The 21,089-nt window shown below is 54.9% G+C and overlaps 1 protein-coding gene across 3 annotated transcripts in view; it reads left to right on the top strand.

Moving 5' to 3' along the window:
- The first annotated feature begins 4,323 nt into the window (after positions 1 to 4,323).
- Positions 4,324 to 21,089, top strand: part of Grin2d (glutamate ionotropic receptor NMDA type subunit 2D) — a 33,290-nt gene continuing 16,524 nt past the window's right edge. The window contains exons 1-9 of one of the 3 annotated variants that reach the window (XM_052162787.1): positions 4,324 to 5,174; positions 8,779 to 9,398; positions 12,729 to 12,843; positions 13,100 to 13,311; positions 13,505 to 13,691; positions 14,280 to 14,433; positions 16,746 to 16,871; positions 16,990 to 17,219; positions 18,288 to 18,448. In XM_052162787.1, the coding sequence (XP_052018747.1) occupies positions 4,719 to 5,174; positions 8,779 to 9,398; positions 12,729 to 12,843; positions 13,100 to 13,311; positions 13,505 to 13,691; positions 14,280 to 14,433; positions 16,746 to 16,871; positions 16,990 to 17,219; positions 18,288 to 18,448 (2,261 nt within the window). In that variant the 5' untranslated portion in view covers positions 4,324 to 4,718. Of the gene's footprint in view, positions 5,175 to 5,485; positions 5,671 to 8,778; positions 9,399 to 12,728; positions 12,844 to 13,099; positions 13,312 to 13,504; positions 13,692 to 14,279; positions 14,434 to 16,745; positions 16,872 to 16,989; positions 17,220 to 18,287; positions 18,449 to 21,089 lie in introns of those variants that run through there. The other 2 variants (XM_052162792.1, XM_052162801.1) reach the window with 2 other exon arrangements.

Here is a 21,089-nt window from a genome sequence, read left to right on the forward strand (position 1 = left end):
TGGCGTCTAGACGCCTATTCCAAGATAACAGCATGCACCCTGTCTCCTCGGCCATACAACTCACAGGCTGGGTCTTAGTACAGCAGATGCTCAAGTGCAGAAGAGGGAAGGGGCAAGGGCAGTGACCCCCAGCCCTCTCTCTAGGTCTCAAACTGTCCGTACCAGGCAGTGTCCTTGTCCACCTACCTCTGCTTCCTATTTCGTCGCAGCCCCTCAGTCCCATGTCCCATGAGGAAAACAGAGGCTTCAAAATCGGGTAAGGGCTGCCCCCCCCTCAAACCTAATGGGAGGAGGGGTCCCTAGGGAAGCCAAGAAGGGGGGCTGTGGGTCTCCTAGCAGGGAGGGACGGGGACTGAATGTTAATAGCATCCTGAGTGAGTGTGCGAGAACAGCGAGTGTGCGAGTCCCTCCCGCTCTGGCTCCTGCAAGCCGCGGCCGCTGCTGCCGCCGCCGTTGCTACCAGCCACCCTCCGCCTGCGCCCGCAGCCTCCTCGGCCAGCAGCGCCCTGTTGAGGGGTGTCAACCTGGGTGGGTCCGCCTGGCCCCCAGGGGTCTCTCGTGCTCCAGCCATCTGCTAGGTGAGGATGTGTCTTGGTGTCAGGCTAGCTGGTGGGGGGGTGTGTCTGTAAGGGCTGCAGCGGCGGTAGCTGAAGGAGGAGGGGTCTGTCTGTCTGGACCGACCCTGAGCCTCCTGCCTGCACCTCACGGCCCCCAATTGGTTCCCTGAGCCCCCAAACCTGGTTGGATGGTGTGCACCTGGGTTCTGTGCCTCCTGCCTGCATCCAGCCGAGTGTCTGTGTGTCCCCGGATGCCTGTGTCCTCCTGTCTGTCCAAACAGCCACTGAGAGCAGCGACAACACGCCCATGTTGGGGCCCTGCGCAAGCGTGTGTGTGTGTGTGTGTGTGTGTGTGTGTGTGTGTGTGTCTCCCTCATCAAGCTCCGGGGGTGTTGAGGGGGAATCCCGGGGAAGTGAGCTTCTGTGTGTGAGCATCTGCATGTGTGTTTCTGCCTGTGCTTGAGAGTGGGGGCACTAAAGGGGGGGAGGTTCTGGAGGTGGCCAAGCAAGGAATGGGCAAGCGGTTCCCCTGATCGGCAGCCTCACGCTCCTTATAAAACATACACATGAGCCTCTGGCTTCAGAGGTGACCCAGACAGACAGAGACAAGGGAGGGGTGCTGAGAGCACAAAGGGGGTGTCGATAACTAGGAAGAGGTGATGGGACACGCCAGCCAGGGGAGGAGCCCGGACTGAAGCTGGCAGAGGGGGGCACCCCAGGTGGGTGGAGGGGGATCCCCATGGGGTCAGGCCGCAAGAGGACACCCCGACAGCCTCCGCAATGTCCGGGGCCCAACTTCCAGAGCAACATGTGTAGCCTCATCCTTGCCTAGTCTGGTGGCCGCAACCTTGGGGGACAGGGCAGGGCAGGACCAAGAAGAGGAGGGACAGAGCCGGGACAGGCAAAAGGTCCCCGCCACTGCTGCCTGCGCTGCCGCTGCTGCCGCCGCCGCCACTGCTGCTTCTGCTGCTGCTGCCTCCGCTGCCGCCCTGGGCCTGGCCCCCAACCAGCTCCCCAATACTCCACGGAATCTTTGGGTCTCTGGACGCTGGTTCCGGTCCTGGCCCCCCAGCAATTTCCCCCAAAGAACAGGGTCATGAAAAGGTAAGGCTGGGGCAGGGGATGCAGGGGTGGGGGGTGGGGATGTGGCCCCTCCAATCTAGGGCAGGGAAAGTTGGCCGGGGACCTCAAGGAGGGAAGGGGTTTGAATGCAGGCAAACCAAATGTCTCTGCCCCTGTCCCTCAGGGGCTGCCTTCCATCTGCTTGAGCGCGCTCTCTCCCTCTCTCACTGCCCCTTTCCTGGGTTTCTACACCTCAAAGCCACCCAAGCCTCCGATTCCTCTGACACGTTCTCCCGTCCCCAGCTGTGCATAGCTGAATCCCACCTCTGTCGGTCTCTCCACCTCACCTTCTCTACACCCCTCCCTGCTTCAGTCTTCCCATGCCTGGCTATCCCTCTCTCCTCTCGCTCTCCCCTCCCACCTCAGAGCTATGAGTCTGCTATTAATACCCCTGCCAAGGACCTTGAGGGCGTCCAGTGACCGGCACCCGGGCCCAAGCAGCCACCCCTTCCTCAAGGTTCTGGAATGCCCTTCCAGAATTGGGATGGGGATGTGTGTGTGTCTGTGTGTGTGTGTCTGTGTGAGTGAGGTGGGGGGACAGGGAGCTCTCTGCAGCACAATGAGGGGGAGCTGTCTGTCGATCAAAGCTTCTCCCCATTCCCATGATGGATTAGGGGACAATGGAGACACAGAGACCCCCTTCCTCCTTACACCATGGACAAGATAGGAGGGAAACACCTGGGAAGGCCAGAGCTAATGAGCTGGAAGGATGTTGGGACTGATGGGGTCTGAGGCAAAGGGGGGGCTCCTTAAAGGAGAACAAGACGGAAACCAAGACTCGCAGGTGTTGGGACAGGATGAGGCCAGCATGCCCGGGCCCTGAGAACCACATGAGTGGACTGCAGTGCTGGGTGAGGCGGGTAGCCGACAGGCCAAGTTCAGTCAGGAATTCAGGAAGGGCGAGCACTCCTGACGGAGCGGGCTGGGGTGCCGCTGAGGCCCCTGTAGGATGGAAACAGAAGGCCAAACTCACAGGGTGGAGGTCGGGGTGGACTTTGCCAACCCTGATGTGAGCTCTGGGGACTTTGTTTTCTGAGGACTGATAATAGGGTACAAGATGGTAGAAAGGTTGCCCTCAAGAACCCTTTATGTGAAAAAACTGCCTCCTGACAGGGGTGGGGCTGAGGCTGCCCTCCTAGGCCTCACAGTGACAAGGACCTTGGACCCCCAAAAAAGCAGAGGCCAGGGTCTGAGAAGAGGAGGAGGGGGCTGATGGCTGAGCAGTCACCAGGAAGGGAGAGAACCAGTGTTAACCCCGCGGGGGCCAGGCCACAGCTGTGCGTTATTTTGGGGAGAAAGGGGGGCTATTCTGAGCAGGGACTGAGCCAGCTGCTTGAGAAGGAAAGGCAATGGAGAGGAGGGACAGGAGGAGGTATGGCCTGCAGGAGGGGGCACCCCCTTCCCTAGGGAGACAGCGGCCCAGGACCTCCAGAAAGGAGGGGTAATGATTTGGAAGATGAGGTTTCGAGCCAGTGGAGGGGGTGTGGGCCTTTGCCCCAACCCTTGCTGTCTAGAGTGGACCGGCCTGTGCTACCATGGCAACCAGACAGGAGACTGACAGCCAGGAGAGAACCCTCTGTGTCTGGACCCTGGCCCATTCAGGAAGCCCCCAGTGCAGGCCCTTGGAGCATTATGGGAGCAGAGATCAGGCCCCCGGGGCTCCTCCTCAGACCTAGTACCCAGAAGCCTGGGATCCTAGCCCATCCACCGCAGGCAACTAGTATTCAACAGGGGCCACTGGAGGCAACGTTCTTCTTCCTTTAATTTACTAAATTGCTCTGGGCTGGAAGCCAGGGACAGCCCCCCCCCCCTCAGCTCTCCACAGCTGTGCCCCCAACCCCAAGACTGGCCTGTGACTCAGTTTCATCAAGAATGAAATGAGGGGGCAGGGACAGGAGGAGGGGCTAAGAATGGCTTGGGGTGGTGGGTATTTTCTCTCCTTGGATACCCAACTAATTTCTCCCTTCTCTCTCCCCCACACACCTGACCCCTTTCCCTCTCCCGTCTCCCCTTTACTTTCGCCCCTTTCTTTCCATGCCCTGCGCCACCTGGCTCTGCCTTGCTTTCATGTGTGCTGGGCACCTCCCGGGTGGGGGTCTGGGGCTTTGCCTCCCTCGCTATTTCTGTCTTCTCTGTATTCCATTTGCTCTGCCTGCCTCTCTCCGTCTCCACTCCTTCTTCCTGAGGTTGGTGTGTGCCTGACTCTGGGTGGCTGTGGGTCCCTGCCTTGCTTTCTATTCCCCCAACTTTCTCACCTCTCTGCCTCCCTGTATCTCTGCATCTCTCCTTGCCTCACCACCATTCCCTGCCGTGCATGCCCTCCTGGGTCTGTGTCCCTGGGAGCCTCGCCTTCCTTCTCCCTTCACTTTCCCTCTCCTTGGCCATCTCTCGCTGGCTGTCCCCCTCTCCTTGGCTCGCACTCTGGTTCTGTTCCTGGTTTTTGTCCCATCTCTGGGTCTCTTTCCCATCTGTACGATCACTGTCCCTTCCATCCCTGCCTTCTCCCCCCACCCCTTACCTCTGTATCTTCCCTGACCCCATTACTCACCCCCTCCCGCCTTTGTGCCTCCTGGTTCCCACATTCCATTCCTCCATTTCACCCCCACCCCTCCCTCTATTTGGGTTCCATCTTTCCCTTCCACTCCCTCCACTGCCTTTCCCGCTGTCTCTTCTTATCTCTGGTCTGTGTGTGTCTCTCTCCTGCCTCTTGCCCCCTCTGTCTCTCCATTTCTTCCTGTCTCTCGCTCTTCATTTGTTTCTCTCTGCTTCTGCCGCGGCTCCTTCTCTTACCCAACTTTCCCCTCTCATCCTGACTGTGCGTCTCCCTCACTCTCTGTCTCTGTCACCTTCCCTATCTCTGTCTCCTCCCTGTCTCGTTCTCCCTTATCTCTGTCCCTCATCTCTGTCTCCCTCCGTGTCGTCCCCTCCCTCTCTCCATCACCCAACCTTCCCCTTTCGCCCCGTCTCTCCCGTGTCTCCCCTCGGGCTCTGCCCTCGCCTCCCGTCCACGCAGAGGCCGCCCGGCGGGGCCCGCAGGCGATGCGCGGCGCCGGTGGCCCCCGCGGCCCTCGGGGCCCCGCTAAGATGCTGTTGCTGCTGGCGCTGGCGTGCGCCAGCCCGTTCCCGGAGGAGGTGCCGGGGCCGGGCGCGGCCGGCGGGGGCACGGGCGGGGCGCGGCCGCTCAACGTGGCGCTGGTCTTCTCGGGCCCGGCGTACGCGGCCGAGGCGGCGCGCTTGGGCCCGGCCGTGGCGGCGGCAGTGCGCAGTCCCGGCCTGGACGTACGGCCCGTGGCGTTGGTGCTCAACGGCTCCGACCCTCGCAGCCTAGTGCTGCAGCTCTGCGACCTGCTGTCGGGGCTGCGCGTGCACGGCGTGGTGTTCGAGGACGACTCGCGCGCGCCCGCCGTCGCGCCCATTCTCGACTTCCTGTCGGCGCAGACCTCGCTGCCCATCGTGGCCGTGCACGGCGGCGCCGCGCTCGTGCTCACACCCAAGGTGCGCGCGACCGCGGGGGACGGGCTGCCTCGGGGGCGGGGTCTTGCGGCTCGGGGGCGGGGCCTTGCGGCTCGGGGGTCCGGGATCGGACATAGTTTTGATTGACATGGGGCGGGAGGTTCGTCGAGGGGCAGTGCCTGCGTAGGCTGAAGGGAGCAACTTTGAGAGGCGGGACCTATGATAGCTTGGAGGCGGGCTTTATCAAGATTTTGGCGGGTTATAAGGGCGGAGGCAGTAACTAAGGGGTGGAGCCGTCCATTGGTCAGTTTCCTGTTGGTTAAGAGTCAAGTCTATATTGTGAGGAACCTGACTTGAAGAGATGTGCTCTATAGGGTTCACAGCACCTTTCAGGGGTCACCTACAAGGATCAGATCAATAATAAGGAAGGAAGTGGGTTACAGTGAGGACTGCGGAAAAACCAATGGCAGAACAGAGAGATTTTGTGACGGCAGGGTCAGAAACTAGAGTTATGGATCTTGGACCAATGAGAGGAAGAGTAAGTTGGAAAGGGATGGGGTTCAGAAGGAGGTGGAGTCTAGTGAAGAAGCCGTGTCCAGGGTGTCCAGGAAGGCAGAGACAGGGACCATGGGAGAAGAGAATTAGGTACTGAAGGAGGCCATGGTGGGCGGCTCAGCTGGAGACCTGAAGCCTAGAGGTCTAGGAATGAGAGCAGAGCCATGGATTCTGAGAGGCGGGCTGATGAAAGGCAGGCCAAGCGCAAGGACCCCGCTAATGCTCAAGGAAGGAGAGAGGGAGGAATCTAGTGGAGAAGGCTGAGGGTAGACCCACTCCAAGCAATGTAATGAGAGGACTTTGCTGAGAGAGGAAGTAGGCCCTTGGAGTGGGATTTGAGAATGAGCTTGTCAAACTGTAAAGGTGTGGAAAGGAGGATCTTGGACCCAGAGAAAACCAGAAACCGGAAGTGGAGTTGGGAGAGACTGGTTCTGGTGGTAGCCTGGAAAGAGACCGCCTCCAGAGGCCCGGGTGGGGACAGTGGGTGTGGTAGGCTTTCGGTACCAAAGAGGAGCCGTGGATTAATCCTAGTTTGCAGACCAAGCAAGCTGAAGCCTGAGAACAGATGTACTAGATGTGGAAGTGAAACCTAGAAGTGGGATTGGCTGAAGGATGGGGCCGTCTGGGTGGATGGAACCTAAACCAGCCGGTTGCCAGCTAGGAAGGCCTATGGCCTTGTTCCCAGAGCACCATTGCATCCCAGGCCTTCAGGTCTGTCCAATACATTCTGGGAAAGACCTCTATCTGGCTTCCTTGTTCTTGGCTAGATTTGTAGACAGATTTGGAGGTCTGGCTGCTGCCTCCATAGAATGCTAGCATACACGGTCCCTTGTGGTTCCATTGCTGGTGACTGTGTCCCCACTAAAAATTGCTACCCACTCTCTGTGTAGTCTGTCACCTTCAGGGACACGTAGAGTTCCTTCACTGCCCTTGGGTGGGAGAAAGTGTTATTCTTGCTGACCCAGCTGGGCTACAATGGATGCCAAGACCTGGTCTGTTCACAGTCATCCCCGCTGAGGGGTGAGGTCTTCTGTGAGTCTCCACTGCATGCTAGGAAGGCCCCTCTTTTCAGGACAACTGTCTTGTACCCAGCACTAAACCACTGGCATATGCCAAAGGAGAAATTCTGATTGCTGCTGGCATGTAGTTGCAGGAAGGCTTGTGAGGCATGGGGCCTGTTTAGTTAGGTTCGGGGTTATAAAACTGAGTTGGAGGAGGTCTGCTCATATGGGACATGTGCTCTAATGAGAGAGACAAACTAAGTAATGGAGACTGAAATCTGCCTGCAGGGAAAGCAGGAATGACTGAGGCTAAGGCTCCAATGGATGGTAATCAGGAGGTCTCCAGAGGAGGTGGTGTCTGCATGGGCCCCGGAGGAGGATGCTAAGGGGTAGCTAAGCATGGAGGAGCTGGGCAGTGTGTCCCCGCGGGGGACAGCTGCTGAGGGCAAGGCTTGGAAGAAGCATTAAGTATGAAAACAGAACAAGGCAGAGTGGCTGCAGCCCATGAAAAGCTGGAAATGCAGAGGCGCCCAGGCAGGCGCCGAGGCTTGGTTCACGTAGGGTGCTGCGCCTGGGTTTTAATTCTAGAGTAGAATTATTGGAAGGTTTTCAGTTGAGAAGAGATGTGTTCCAGTTTATATTCCGAAATGATCCCTTTGGTTGCTGTTTGGAGAACAAACTAAAAGACACGAGCAGGGTTGAGATGTGTGCCAGAGAGCTGCAGATGTCTAGGCTAGAGCGCCGGCGAGGGCGGGCGGGGAGTTGGGGTGCAGGCGCCCGTCAGGGTAGAGCACACAGCGGGGAGCTGTTGGAGGTGCTTGCATGGGGCTGTACACTAGCCGCTAGAGTGCTTGCCTCGCATGAAGGTCCTGGGTCCCACCTCCATGTGAACTGGTGTAGCAGTGCGTACCTGTAAGCCCAGCACTCCAGAGGGGACAGGAGGAGCAGAAGTTCAGGGTCATTTTCTGTTTTATCTAATGTTATATGAGATCTTAGAAAGAGGGAGGAGGGATGGAGGGAGGAGGGATGGAGGGAGGAGGGATGGAAGGGAGGTTGCCTGGTTCTGCTCTAAAGAGGAGAAGGGTTGAAGAGAGTCAGGAAATTGCTTTTGACATGCTGGTTCGTGAGATACTTGTGGAAATCCTGGCTTGGGGATGGAGACTAGAAAGTGGGATTGGTTTGTCTGAAGCTCACAGGAGTGGTTGTAACCAAAGATAAGACGAGCCTTGGGCACATCCCACTGACCGCCTGCCGCCTGCCTGCCGTGGTGAAGATGGACAGTGCCTGCTCCATCCAGCAGGCAGCTGCGACGCCACAGGTGGCTGGCGGGCACTTGCACGGCGCAGCTGAGGAACTATATTTTTTTCAGTTTTATTTAATTTTAATTTGAATAGCTACACGTGGCTAGTGGTTATCGTGCTGCATAGTGCTGGAGACAATATTTAAGCCCATGGATCTAAGTGACAGAGGGAACAGAAAAGGAAAGAGAACATCGTTAAAAAAAAAAAAACAAAAAACAAAAACAAAAAACTCTTATATTTATATAGGGTTCTGTCTGACGAGCAGAGGCCAGTAAGAGAGACAGAAATGGGGGACATGGGGTCAGGAGGGAAATTAAAGGGCCATCACTCCACTGCATGCTGGGAATTATAGTCTTGTTCTTTGCAACTGTACATCGTGAACTGTGGGAAGACATGGGATGAATTCATGGTGGTGATATCACATGAATAAACCCTCAAACCTCAGCGCTCACCCCATAAGTTTCTAGTTCATACAAAATCCAAATAGGAAGTCCTGACTGGAGGTAGCCTTCTTCCACATGCTGAGTGGCACAGGCTGCATCCCTCCTGTGACTGTGAGACATTAGGTCCTCTGGGTCTCTATAGCTGCCCTCAGACAGGAGAGTAAAAAGTTGAGGGGTTTTTTAGGTGAACCTGAAAGAACTCAGTTATGTGGCTAAACATGACCCAGAGAAAACCAGTGCTGTGGAAGGAAAAGGAGCCAGGCCTGGTGAGCAGCCATAGGAGAAGCTGTGGTGTCACTGGCTCAAGCAACTATGGTCCATTTACTGGTCCTCCCTGTTCCCACAGGAGAAGGGCTCCACCTTCCTGCAGCTTGGCTCCTCCACAGAGCAACAGCTGCAGGTCATTTTTGAGGTGCTGGAAGAGTACGACTGGACATCTTTTGTGGCAGTGACCACGCGTGCCCCAGGCCATCGGGCCTTCTTGTCCTACATCGAGGTGCTGACTGACGGCAGTCTGGTGGGCTGGGAACATCGAGGAGCGCTGACACTGGACCCCGGGGCGGGTGAGGCTGTCCTGGGTGCACAGCTCCGGAGTGTCAGTGCGCAGATCCGCCTGCTCTTCTGCGCCCGCGAGGAGGCAGAGCCTGTTTTCCGGGCCGCAGAAGAGGCTGGTCTCACTGGGCCTGGCTACGTCTGGTTCATGGTGGGACCCCAGTTGGCCGGAGGTGGGGGATCCGGGGTCCCTGGGGAGCCCCTTCTTCTGCCAGGAGGTGCCCCACTGCCTGCCGGGCTGTTTGCAGTGCGCTCTGCTGGCTGGCGTGACGACTTGGCACGTCGAGTGGCTGCTGGTGTGGCGGTGGTGGCCAGAGGCGCCCAGGCCCTGCTGCGAGACTATGGCTTCCTGCCTGAGCTGGGCCATGACTGCCGAGCCCAGAATCGCACCCACCGCGGGGAGAGTCTGCACAGGTGATTGGAGGGAATCCTTGGAGTACTGGGTCACGAGCTGGGATGGAGCTCAGCCAGGCTCTGATTGCCTTTTCTGTAAACTGGTGCAGCTGGGTCTCCTAGCTGGGGTTCAGCCAGGTCATCAGGAAAACACCTAATATACAGAGTTTGTCATCACTATTTCATGACTTCAGGATATGTAAACTTAAGACTGAGCCTGGTGATGAGACTTTAATCCCAGGGTCTTTAGGAGTGCAGGCAGGAGACTCAGTCGCTCAGGGTCATCCTTGTATGTATAGCAAGGTGGAGGCTAGCCTGGGCTGCATGAGACCCTGCCTCAAATAAATAAAGCAAAGCAAAGCAGAAACGTATAATTTTAGTTCATTGTGGCAGTGTAGACTTGCCATCTCAGCAGCACTCTGGAGATGGAGGCAGGTGACTAGGCTAAAATGTCTAAGACAAAAATATTACACAAACACACCACAGAAAAATATTACACGCACGCGCGCGGCAGGCACACACCTTTGAAGTCAAAATATCTCATCAGTTACTATGTTTGAATTGGCAGAGCTTCTGGGTTTGTTTGCTTGTTTGTTTTGTAAAAAACAGTGACAATTGATAGCATCTTAGGCTGGATAAAATAACTCACCTTGAGATGAGTCTCAGTGATGACAAGACCCAAAGATCAAGTTTGTTTCTCTGTCACATGACAGCCCAGAGATGAGCGTCTGGCAGTCTTGGTTGTCAGGAAACTGGGGTTCCGTGAGGTAATTCAGTGTTTTCCTCCTCTGCACAGTAGAAGCGGGGCTGTAGGCATGGCACAATGAGCCTTGTCTAGGGAAGGGGCCAGCCGTAGCAGACAGCAGGCACCTTTAAATGACATGGATTGTCACCTGGCCAGAACTGACACACTGGTTGTACAGGGCACATCATTTTTGGTTAGTTAGACACTTTGCTGATTGGGTAGGCTCACGCTCTGGCTGGATAGTGCCTGTGCTGACTGATGGTTAGATATTGTAGTCCCACCCCTGCATGGGCTGCCTAGGAGCCTGGCGCCCTTGTTGTGACCATGGGTCCAGATTACACCCTGTGATGTTGGGAGGAAACAGTGTCACAGCATCTCTAGCAGGTAAAGTGTTGGGAGTGGGGACACAGCACACCGCCGGGACTGCAGCAGAAGGGCTGAGTCTGGGAGGAGGTGGTGGGTGCAGAAGAGGAACTGAGCAGAGAGAACGGACAACCGAGCTGGGAATCAGGACCCCAGAACAAGAGGGTGAGAAAAGCATCCTGTGTTCCTAAATACCGAGCCCCTGCTAGGAACCAGGGCTCACGCTGGGCCCTGGAAACACAGGGCTGAATAAGACCACAGATTTCTTCAAAGAATGCAAGGACCTAAAGAGGTGACATACAGGGATGGGAATAATGGCCTCACAGTGTGAGGCTTGCAGTAACGGAGATAGCAGCAGCCTTGGGGAAGGTGGGGGAGGAATCCTGCCCAACCAGGCCAGTTTTTGGTTGCAAAAAAGCCGTCTCGTTTAAATTTTCCCAGGAGAAAGAGGCTTCATTGGAAATATAAACATGCACTGAACAGACTCCAGAAATTGAGGCCAAGTACTGGCCATCGACTCTTTCATCTCCCGATTTCGTCTCTGACTCTATTCTCTCTCCCCTTGGGCTCACTTTCCCCAGCCACTGTTCAGATCTTAATCCTCATAGTCTTAGCGCCTACAGGTCTCACTGTAAAAGAGCACCCCAAGGGGAGCCTGGTTGGTGACAATCAGCCTCCCAGTGTGGGGGAGGCTTCCTGGAGGACAGGATCCTAAACTGAGGCTCAAGGATGAACTGCTGGCCAAAGTTCATTCCCTGAAAAACATGTGCTGAGAATCTATGTGCCAAGTACTGCTCTAGGCACAAAAGGATCAAAGTTGGGTGTTGTAGTATACTCCTCTAATCCCAGCACTCAAACAGAACTCTATGAGTTCAAGACCAACCTGGTCTACATAGTGAGTTCCAGGCTAGCCAGAGCTATATAATGAGACCCTGAGTCAAAAAACTGGAAAAGAAATTCAATAAATTCCTCCTCTCATAGAGCTGACAGTCTAATGAGGGGGAGGAATGGAGGGGAACAAGCAATGTACAGGCCAGAGAAGAAAGAACTGTCCACAGGTGTTAGCCTCTGAGACGAAAATAAGATGGGGGATGGGAGACAAAAAAGCCCAGGGGGTTAGGTGACACCAGAGGCTAAAATAATGTAGGTAGGGGAGAAGCTGGAGACATGGCGCAGCAGTTAGGAGCCTTTGCTGTTCTTGCAGAGGGCACAGGTTGGGTTTCCAACACCCATATTGCCATATTGTATAGCTCACACACACACACACACACACACACACACACACACCTTTACAATCAATGTTCACAGATGGAGCTGAGTGCTGGAAGACCTGAGTACAGAGAGGGAGGGAGCAAGGCCTCAGAGCCATGGGGCTGCGGCCATCTCTGTGGGTGGGAATGGCCCAAAGGGGACGCAGGCAGCGCCTTCCTTCAGGCCAGCTTCAATCTCAGGGTGCTCAGCAAGTTCACCAGACATGGAGAACGCCCATTCCAGGCATGATCAAAGCCTACAGAAAGACTGGAGGACAAACAAACCAACCAACCATAGGCAAGCACAGGGCTGCCGTAGCACAGGCCTGATGAGGGAGAGACTGAGGCCCGGTGTGCGTGGTTGGACAGCTTAGACTCTGTTCTGGGATTCTGTGAGCCAAAGGCAGGTCCTGAGGAGGGGAGGCAGACACAGAATCAGATGTAGGTATAGACAGCTCCTCTGGGATGGGATACAGACTGGTAAGCCAGGCAGGAGGCCCAGGGAGGGTCCGGGAGGGCCGTAGCTAGCTAGTGTAGCTAGCTAGTGGAGGGGAGGTGGGGAAAGAAGGATGGGATTGCACACTGATAGGCTGGGTGCAGGAGGAGGCTTGGGCTCTACTACAGTGAGATAGTTAGGGACCCAGAGTAGCCCTCTCCTTCATCCCGGGAGAAGGGATGAGTGTTCACAGCTTATCAGACTGGTCAAGATAAAAGACAGGGATTTTTAGTACAACTCGGCCCTTCAAAGGCCTGGAGGCATGACACCTTTCCCATGGATAGGGGGCTTCAGACAGGCAAAACCATGCCATAGATTGACTCTGAGGTATTAGCACCAAGCTGAGAGCATGGGACCTGGTCCCGGGGGTTCTGGTAACTAAGGGGAGAACTCAGGAAGACTGGGGATGGTCAACAGAAAAGAGGCTCAGTCCTCAGCAACCAAGGGACCCAACCCAGGTCCTCGTGTGGCCCCCTCCCTTCCTTTCTCCTGGGCAGGTACTTCATGAACATCACCTGGGATAACCGAGACTACTCCTTCAATGAGGATGGCTTTCTGGTGAACCCGTCACTGGTGGTCATCTCCCTCACCAGAGACAGGACGTGGGAAGTGGTGAGTGGCCAACCAGACCCCAGGCATCTGTAGGAGAGAACCTGGACCCCTGGGTCGAAGGGAGGAGGGCTATGGGTCAGGACCCCCGTGTCTGAGGGAGGAGAGACAGGTGTAGACACAATCCTTGGTTTGAGGGAGGGGCAGGAAGTCAGGACACCCTGGGACGCTCCCAGGGAGCATGACAGTATGACTGTTGTGTTTTTTGGTTTTGGTTTTTTTTTTTGTTTTGTTTTGTTTTTGTTTTGTTTTTGCCAAGGTGGGCAGCTGGGAACAGCAGACCCTCCGCCTCAAGTACCCGCTGTGGTCCCGCTATGGCCGCTTCCTGCAGCCAGTAGATGACACACAGCACCTCACTGTGGCCACGCTGGAGGAGAGACCCTTTGTCATTGTAGAGCCTGCAGATCCCATCAGCGGAACTTGCATCAGAGACTCGGTCCCCTGCCGGAGCCAGCTCAACCGTACCCACAGGTGACAGCCCCAGATCCAGCAGGGAAGCACACGCGGGTCAGGCCCCAGCCTCTCAGCCCCTCCCACTGGGTGACATGGGGAAGCCAAGACATTCTTAAGCTTCAGCTCCCAAGAAAGCACTATCCATAGTTTTGGCAGCTGCTTGTCCCTGACCTCATGGGAGAGCCTAACAGTGGTCCCCAACCTCCCCAAGCCTGGTCGCTCCCCGCAGCCCTCCGCCTGACGCTCCGCGCCCTGAGAAGAGATGCTGCAAGGGTTTCTGCATTGACATTCTCAAGAGGCTGGCACACACCATCGGATTCAGCTATGACCTCTACCTGGTTACCAACGGCAAGCATGGCAAGAAGATCGATGGCGTCTGGAACGGCATGATTGGTGAGGTAAGCCGGGAGGGGACAGAACCTGGGGGAGAGGAATCTTGAGGATGTAGGCCAAGAGGAGGGCGTCCTGGAGCAGGGGGCGTGGCCAAAGGAGACTGCCGGGCTTGGTAAGGGCGTTGTGCCTGGTGGAGGGTCACTGGCCGAGGGTAGGACCGGGAAGCTTGGGGCAGGGCCTAGAGAACTGCCAGTTTATGGGGGGCGGTCAGAAGGGACCTTAGAGGACAATGGAGAGGAGGGCTGGGAGGGCGGGTCTCCTGGGGAGGGGCGGGACTAGAGGGTAGAATGCATAGGGAGGGGTTTTGGAGGGTGAAACTCCTAGAAGGGGGCGGGGCAGGAGGTCTGCATCCCAAGACCTTAAGGAAGTGCTGTTGGGACCGTGGGTGGGGCAGAGGAGACCTCTTCTGCTCCTGCTTCTGCTCTCTCTCTCCCTTACTTCCCTTGGTCCTCTGCCCCCTCCTCACTCATCAACCAGACCTCCTAGCCTGTCTCCCACACCGTCACTGTCTCCCAGGGCCAGGCTTGGCCCAGCGCAGCGCTGGCCCCTGTCCTCTGAGCCGCTTCCCTTGCCAACTCCTCGATCCACCCCAGGTGTTCTATCAGCGCGCGGACATGGCCATCGGCTCCCTCACCATCAATGAGGAGCGCTCAGAGATCGTGGACTTCTCCGTCCCTTTTGTAGAGACAGGCATCAGCGTCATGGTGGCACGCAGTAATGGCACTGTGTCCCCCTCTGCCTTCCTCGGTGAGCCAGCCAAGACAGAAAGTCATACTTTGACAAGGCTGGAACAACTGTCTGTAATAATGGCCCTGGGTCCCATGAGGTGACATCAGTCCCAAGCTTCAGGTTGCTGATCTGTAAAATAGGAGAAACACGGTGTCTGGCAGGAATTTCAACAGCATGTTCAGCAAGCCTGAGCTGCTCAGGAGCCTTCCCCTGCAGTGCCTTCCACAGCTCAGATCCTGGGTTTGCACCCACAGTTGTTTGGGGTTTGTTGTTGTTGTTTGTTTGTTTGTTTGTTTTAAAGACAAGGTCTCTCTATGTAGTCCTGGCTGCCCTGGAACTCAGAACTCAGAGCGATCTGCCTGCCTCTGTCTCCTAAGTACTGGAACTAAAGGTGTGCGCTACCATACCTGGCCAGATTTTTGGGTTTGGTTTGTTTAAAGATTTTATTTTTATTTTCTGTGCATTGTCTTTTTTTTGAACTGGAGTTATAGACACCTGTGAGCTGCCATGTGGGTGCTGGGAATTGAACCTGGGTCCTCTGGAAGAATACCCAGTGATCTTAACCACTGAGACATCTCTCCATCCCAATAATTTGGTGGGGAGGTATTCAAGACAGGGTTTCTCTGTGTAGCCCTGGCTGTCCTGGAACTAGCTCTGTAGACCAGGCTGGCCTGAAACCCAGAGTTCTGCCTGCCTCTGCCTCTGCTTCCGCTTGCTGGGATTAAAGATGTGGGCCACCACCTCCTTGCTGATTTTTGGTTGTTTTCTTTTGTTTTAAGATATAGACTAAATATGTACCTTAGGTTGGCCTTGGACATCCAACCTATGTCTCTGTCTTTGCCTGCCTCCAGACTGTGAGGATTTGTATTCTTTTTTTTTTTTTTCCTTAAAGAGGGTTCTCCAAGGCCAGGTGTACCCCAGCTCAAAAATGTATAGGATTGCTGGGTGGTGGTGGCACACGCCTATAATCCCAGCACTCTGGGAGGCAGAAGCAGGCGGATTTCTGAGTTCGAGGCTAGCCCAGTCTACAGAGTGAGTTCCAGGACAGCCAGGGCTACACAGAGAAACCCTGTCTTGAAAAAAACCAAATCCAAAGGACAAAAAACAAAAAACAACAAAAAGAAAGTGTAGGATTTTTGTTGTTGTTTAGTTTGTTTTTTTCCAGTGCTGGGGATTGAACCCAAGACCTAGAAGACCATAGTGACTAAGACAGACAAATCCTTGTCTCCTAGGAGCTGCCCACCTCTGAGAGATACAGACTAGACCACCCCCAATAGCTAGCATGAGAAATTAGGCTGAGGTGAAGAGAGAGCGGCTCAGGGTGGCTCTTGGTATGGATAGGAGAGACGAAGAGGTTTTTTCTCTTTCTTTCTTTTCTTTTCTTTTCTTTTCTTTTCTTTTGTTTTTTTTTTGGGGGGGGGTTGTTGTTGTTGTTTGTTTGTTTGTTTGGGGGTTTTTTTTGTTTTTTTCAAGACATGGTTTCTCTGTGTAGCCCTGGCTGTCCTGGAACTCACTCTATAGACCAGGCTAGCCTCGAACTCAATGGGATCTGCCTGCCTCTGCCTCCCGAGTGCAGGAACTAAAGACTGGCAAGGGGGCGACTGCAATGGCCCGTGACACTAAGGACAGAGGTGTGCGGAAGCACATCAGCAGGGCCAGTGCTTCTGGATCCAGGAGACCAGGAGCTGCTTTGTGGTGCACTGTGTAGACACATCAACTCCTGATCTGGGGACAACAGAAGTGGGCAAGAGGACAAGGCCAGCAGGTCATGTCTGTTGCCCTCTTGCTCTTGGCAGTCAGAGCAAGGTTCCTCAGAGAGAGAGAGAGAAGACAGAAGGAGAAGATCCTTTCTCCTGAGGGCCATGAGACTGGGGAGATGGTCCCAGAGAGAAGACCAAGTTTGTTCCTTGCTGGCCATGGAGATGGGGAAGACAGGCCCAAGGAACCTGAGGGACAGGGTCAAGAAGCAGGGACACCTTGATCCTGTCACCTGTGAGCAAGGGAGGGTGTGAGCAGGACAAGGAGTACAGCCTGGGACTGGGGTGGTCATGGCTGCCAAGATGGCGGAGCCTGGGATGGGATGAATGGCCATGAGGGAAAGCGGGTGAGGTGGAGACTCAGGTTTTGAGCTCAGGAAACATAGTAGACAGCTGAAGTGGGGGTGAAAAACACAGAAGTGTGAGTTCTCTGAGGAAGACTGCCAGAAGTCTATGTGCTAATAGGCTGTCCCTGAAGTAGGGACCAGAAGAGGGAGCAGAATAGGATGGAGTCAACTGGGCTCCCTCTGGTCCCCCAAGCCTTCGCTTGGCTGATGCCTCCCATGTCCCCAGAGCCCTACAGCCCCGCTGTGTGGGTGATGATGTTCGTCATGTGCCTCACCGTGGTCGCCGTCACAGTTTTCATCTTTGAGTACCTCAGTCCTGTGGGCTATAACCGAAGCCTGGCCACGGGCAAACGTGAGTGCCCTCCCTTGGCTGACCCCACACAGAACTCTATCGCAGTAGCCCTTGGGTAGAGCTAGGTACGAGGACTGGAGGGACTGTGAGGTCCATGTCCTGTCCTGGCCCCCCACAGGCCCTGGCGGCTCCACCTTCACCATTGGAAAATCCATCTGGCTGCTGTGGGCCCTGGTGTTCAACAACTCGGTGCCAGTGGAGAACCCTCGGGGCACCACCAGCAAGATCATGGTACTGGTGTGGGCCTTCTTTGCTGTCATCTTTCTCGCCAGCTACACAGCCAATCTGGCCGCCTTCATGATCCAGGAAGAGTATGTGGACACCGTGTCTGGGCTCAGCGACCGGAAGGTGTGTATAGGGGGTTGGCTCTGCTGCCTTGAAACCTGTCCCAGGGCAGAGAGGTTCCTGGGAGACTTCCCAGGGAGAGTTAACTGGGCCCCGCATTGTCTCCAGAGGAGTAAAGATGGAAGGTTCTGAAAGGAGCTGAACGATTTAAACGTCCTTGGGGAAAGAGGCTGTTTGTCCCCAATGTCCCAGGAGCAGTGATGCCGAATGGGCTGTTCTAGACAAGTGTATTTCGCCACTGCAACGAAGATTGACTTTCTGATACAGCTAATCCATCGGGGACCATGCCCGCGTAAAATACATCAGCAATGAATGACCAATAATATAGAAATAACACTCAATGCCAGGACATACAGGAGTCAATCTCAGGCTAGCGATGCTTGCCTATAATCGCAGTCCTCTAGAGGCTGAGGCAGGAGAATCATAAGTTCAAGGACAGGCTGGCTACATAGTAAGTCCCTGTCTCGACTAAGAACAGCAATAAAGTTAAGTCCAAATTGTTTGTTTGTTTGTTTGTTTTTTGAGACAGGGTTTCTCTGTGTAGCCCTGGCTGACCTGGAACTCACTCTGTAGACCAGGCTGGCCTCAAACTCAGAGATACACCTGCCTCTGCCTCCCAAGTGCTGGGATTAAAGGCATGCACCACCACCGTCCGGCTTAAGTCCAAATTTTTACTGATTAGGTTTAACGGGCATAAAATTATCCCATGGAAACCCTCCAAAGCCCACCCACCCTCTCGGTCTGTACTCTTGCCCGTGTTGCCCATCCAAAGCAGGTAGGGATGGCAGGCATAGGGACACCGTGAGACTACAGTGGCTAGCCCCCAGTGTGAGATGGAGTGATGGAAGGAGGGATGCGATGGGTTGCATGAAGCGTTGTCTTTAGTGGAATGGAAGGTGTAGATCATCAACGCAAAAAATATGTCGGACATGGCTTATACAGCAAAGGGAACGTGGCTCTGCCCACACAGAGCCTCTGAGCCTGACCCTTCATTTGCAGGCTCTCCAGAATGTGGCATTCGGTTTGGGTGTTTCCTAGAGGGCACATTGATAACTCCTCCTTCTGTTGCAGTTCCAGCGGCCACAGGAGCAATACCCACCCCTGAAGTTTGGGACGGTGCCCAATGGGTCCACGGAGAAGAACATCCGAAGCAACTACCCTGATATGCACAGCTACATGGTGCGCTACAACCAGCCCAGAGTGGAGGAGGCACTCACTCAGCTCAAGGCAGGGTCAGCGCACACTCGGCGGTGGGGCCCCCAGAGCATTTGGGGGTGGGGAGTGGGGGTGGGGGTTCATGTGGGAGGTCATCCTGGGGTGGTTCACTAAGGGGGTCTGGGGCCGTCAGGACTGTGGCTTGGTAACTTTGCACACTCGCCTCCATGCTCTGAATCTGTCTCTTGTGTGCTCAGTGAGGGTCACAAAGATGTCTCCTAGCTACAAGAACAAAGTCTGATCAGGAGTGGTGGTGGTGCGCCCCTTTAATTCCACCACTTAGGTGGCAGCTCTTGGTGAGTTCCAGGCCAGCCAGGGCTACATCCTGAGATGTCGCAAAATAAACTAAGAGAGAAAACTTAGTGAATGCACCCAGAGCAGCGGCCAGAGTGCTGTGGGTCTTTGTGAGCTATTGTGTCATTATCATCAGTTCTGAAGTCCAGTCCTGGATTATGGGAGGTGATTTTTTTTTAATGTTAGCTCCCTAAATCATAGGGCTAAAGTTAAATTCAGTCTCTAAAGTGCAGCCCCCAGCGTGACAAACCTAATGTGGCCTGGTCTGTGGCTCAGCAGTAGAGGGCTGGCCTGGTCTCATCCTCCAGGACCGGCAGTTTCCCACCTGAGCACGGCCGCTTTCTTGCTTCCTTCAGCGTGTGTTTCTTCTTACACTCTCTTTGTGCTGGACAGTGGGTAGACATCGCCTGGTCTCACTTACTGAGGATCAGAGATGAAAAGTGAGCACCAAACACACAAACAGGCATGGTCACCAGAGTATTTAGAGTGGGCTTCTCAGCAGGGTCACAGTCCCCAGGGCATCAGGCGGGCTTCTAGGGAGAGATAGCATGTGTGCGCTCACCGGGTAGACTCAGAGCCTTGCAAGTAGAGGACAGATAGAGGCTCCGAGGATGGTATGGAGGGACATCTGGAAGGCCAGGTGGCTGAAGGGCATGGACCTAGAATGAAAGGGCGGAGGAGAGGAGGACAAACGGTGACCCCTGAGACCGTTTGGTTGGCTTTGCGCCAACGCGGCGAGACACCTTTGCAGGAAACTAAGCAAAGAAGCCCTCGGTTCTTGTTCCCGAGTGTTCCCCACTCAGAGACCATAGGGGAGCAGGAGCAGTGTGGCGGCCATTATGTCATCTAGAACCTTCCTCAGGCCCCACCTTCTTACTCATCCCTCAAGCAGCCCTCCTGGCTGGGTCTGTTACCCCTTCCTCTGGTGGATTGTTGAGAGAAGAAATGCAGTCAGCTGGCATGGCATAGGGTGAGCCCGAGGATAAAGCTCTGTACCAAAAAGTATTCACAGTAAGAACAGTCCTGGGGGATCTGTGGCTCCTCTACTTAGACACGTGGTCAGCAGCAAAGCACATACGCTTTGAGACAGGGTAGACCGCAAACACAGCGCTCTGTATCTAGTAGGGTAGCAGGTCCAGGGAGCCAGTTGTGGTGGTCCATGCCCGTCATCCCAGCACTGGGAGGGCGCAGCAAAAGGATCGAAGCCATTCTGAACTCTGTAGTGAGGCCCCCTGTCTCAAACAGGAAAACAAAATAGTGCTTGGCTAGCAGGACAGTTCAAAGATGCTATCAAGGATCCAAACTCAGTACACATTTCTGTTCTACCAGACTTGCAGTATAGACCTTCATGCTCATTCGGGTGCCTTGTGGTCACAGGGGAGCTGTGGCCGCTCCATGGAGCACATCCTGGTTCCAAGCTCGGAGGAGGAAGTGTGAGGGAGCGCAGGCTCTTCTCTTTGCCAGCCTTGGCCCTTTCAGGGACATGCAGTGCGCGTCTTTCTGAGAACCTATCAAGCAAGCGGCCACTCCGTAACTGTCAGGGCAACTGGGAAGATGGTTATCTGAGCTGTGAACTGAGTGAGATGCAGTCTTGCCGTCTGCCGGAGCCTTGCCCTGTGTCTGGGGTTTGTTTTTTGTTTGTTGTTTGCTTGCTTGTTTGTTTTCGCCAAGACCAGCAAAGTTCTCTCTTGTAGCTCTCCATCTCTGCCTGTCCATCCTCTCTTTCTGGGGTCACGTGGATTCTGTATCCAAACTCTCAGGGAGCCAGGGAGCCTCCCCTGGGGTGTGAGTTTCAGCACCTGCTTATCGGCCAGCTCTGATTTGTCTCACATGGTGCTGTGCCCTGGCCATCAACCCTTTCTCCTTCACCTTCTCCCTAGACACATCTGTGGTATTCATAGGACAGATGTGGCTGATGCTCTAGGCAGGCACCCTGAAAACTTTCCAGAGCTCCATGTAATGAGGGACTTCTTACTTTAAGAAGGGAAACCAGCACAGTGGCCGCCCTACCTTGGAATATATGTTATATATATATTCCTGTATTCATTATTCTGGTGGGTATATGCCTTGGCCCCAGGGACTCTACTCTCTGCCGGGGGCCCAGAAAAAGACCTCCTTCCTCCAATCAGGACACAGCATCCAGCATCCACTCCTCTGTTTCTTGTTTGTTTAGATTCGGTCTCTTGACCAGGTCTCACTATGTAGCTCTGGCTATCCTGGAGCTCGCTCTGTAAACATGGTTGACCTTGAACTCTGGTTTGACCTGGCTTGGACCTGGTTGACCTTGACCAGAGCTCTGCCTGCCTCTGCCTTGTGGGTGCTAGGACAAAGGGCAAGACTCCTGGCCTGTTGACAGTTGTCCAG

This window comes from Apodemus sylvaticus, chromosome 1 (assembly GCF_947179515.1).
Source record: "Apodemus sylvaticus chromosome 1, mApoSyl1.1, whole genome shotgun sequence".
NCBI classification, from domain to species: Eukaryota; Metazoa; Chordata; class Mammalia; order Rodentia; family Muridae; genus Apodemus; species Apodemus sylvaticus.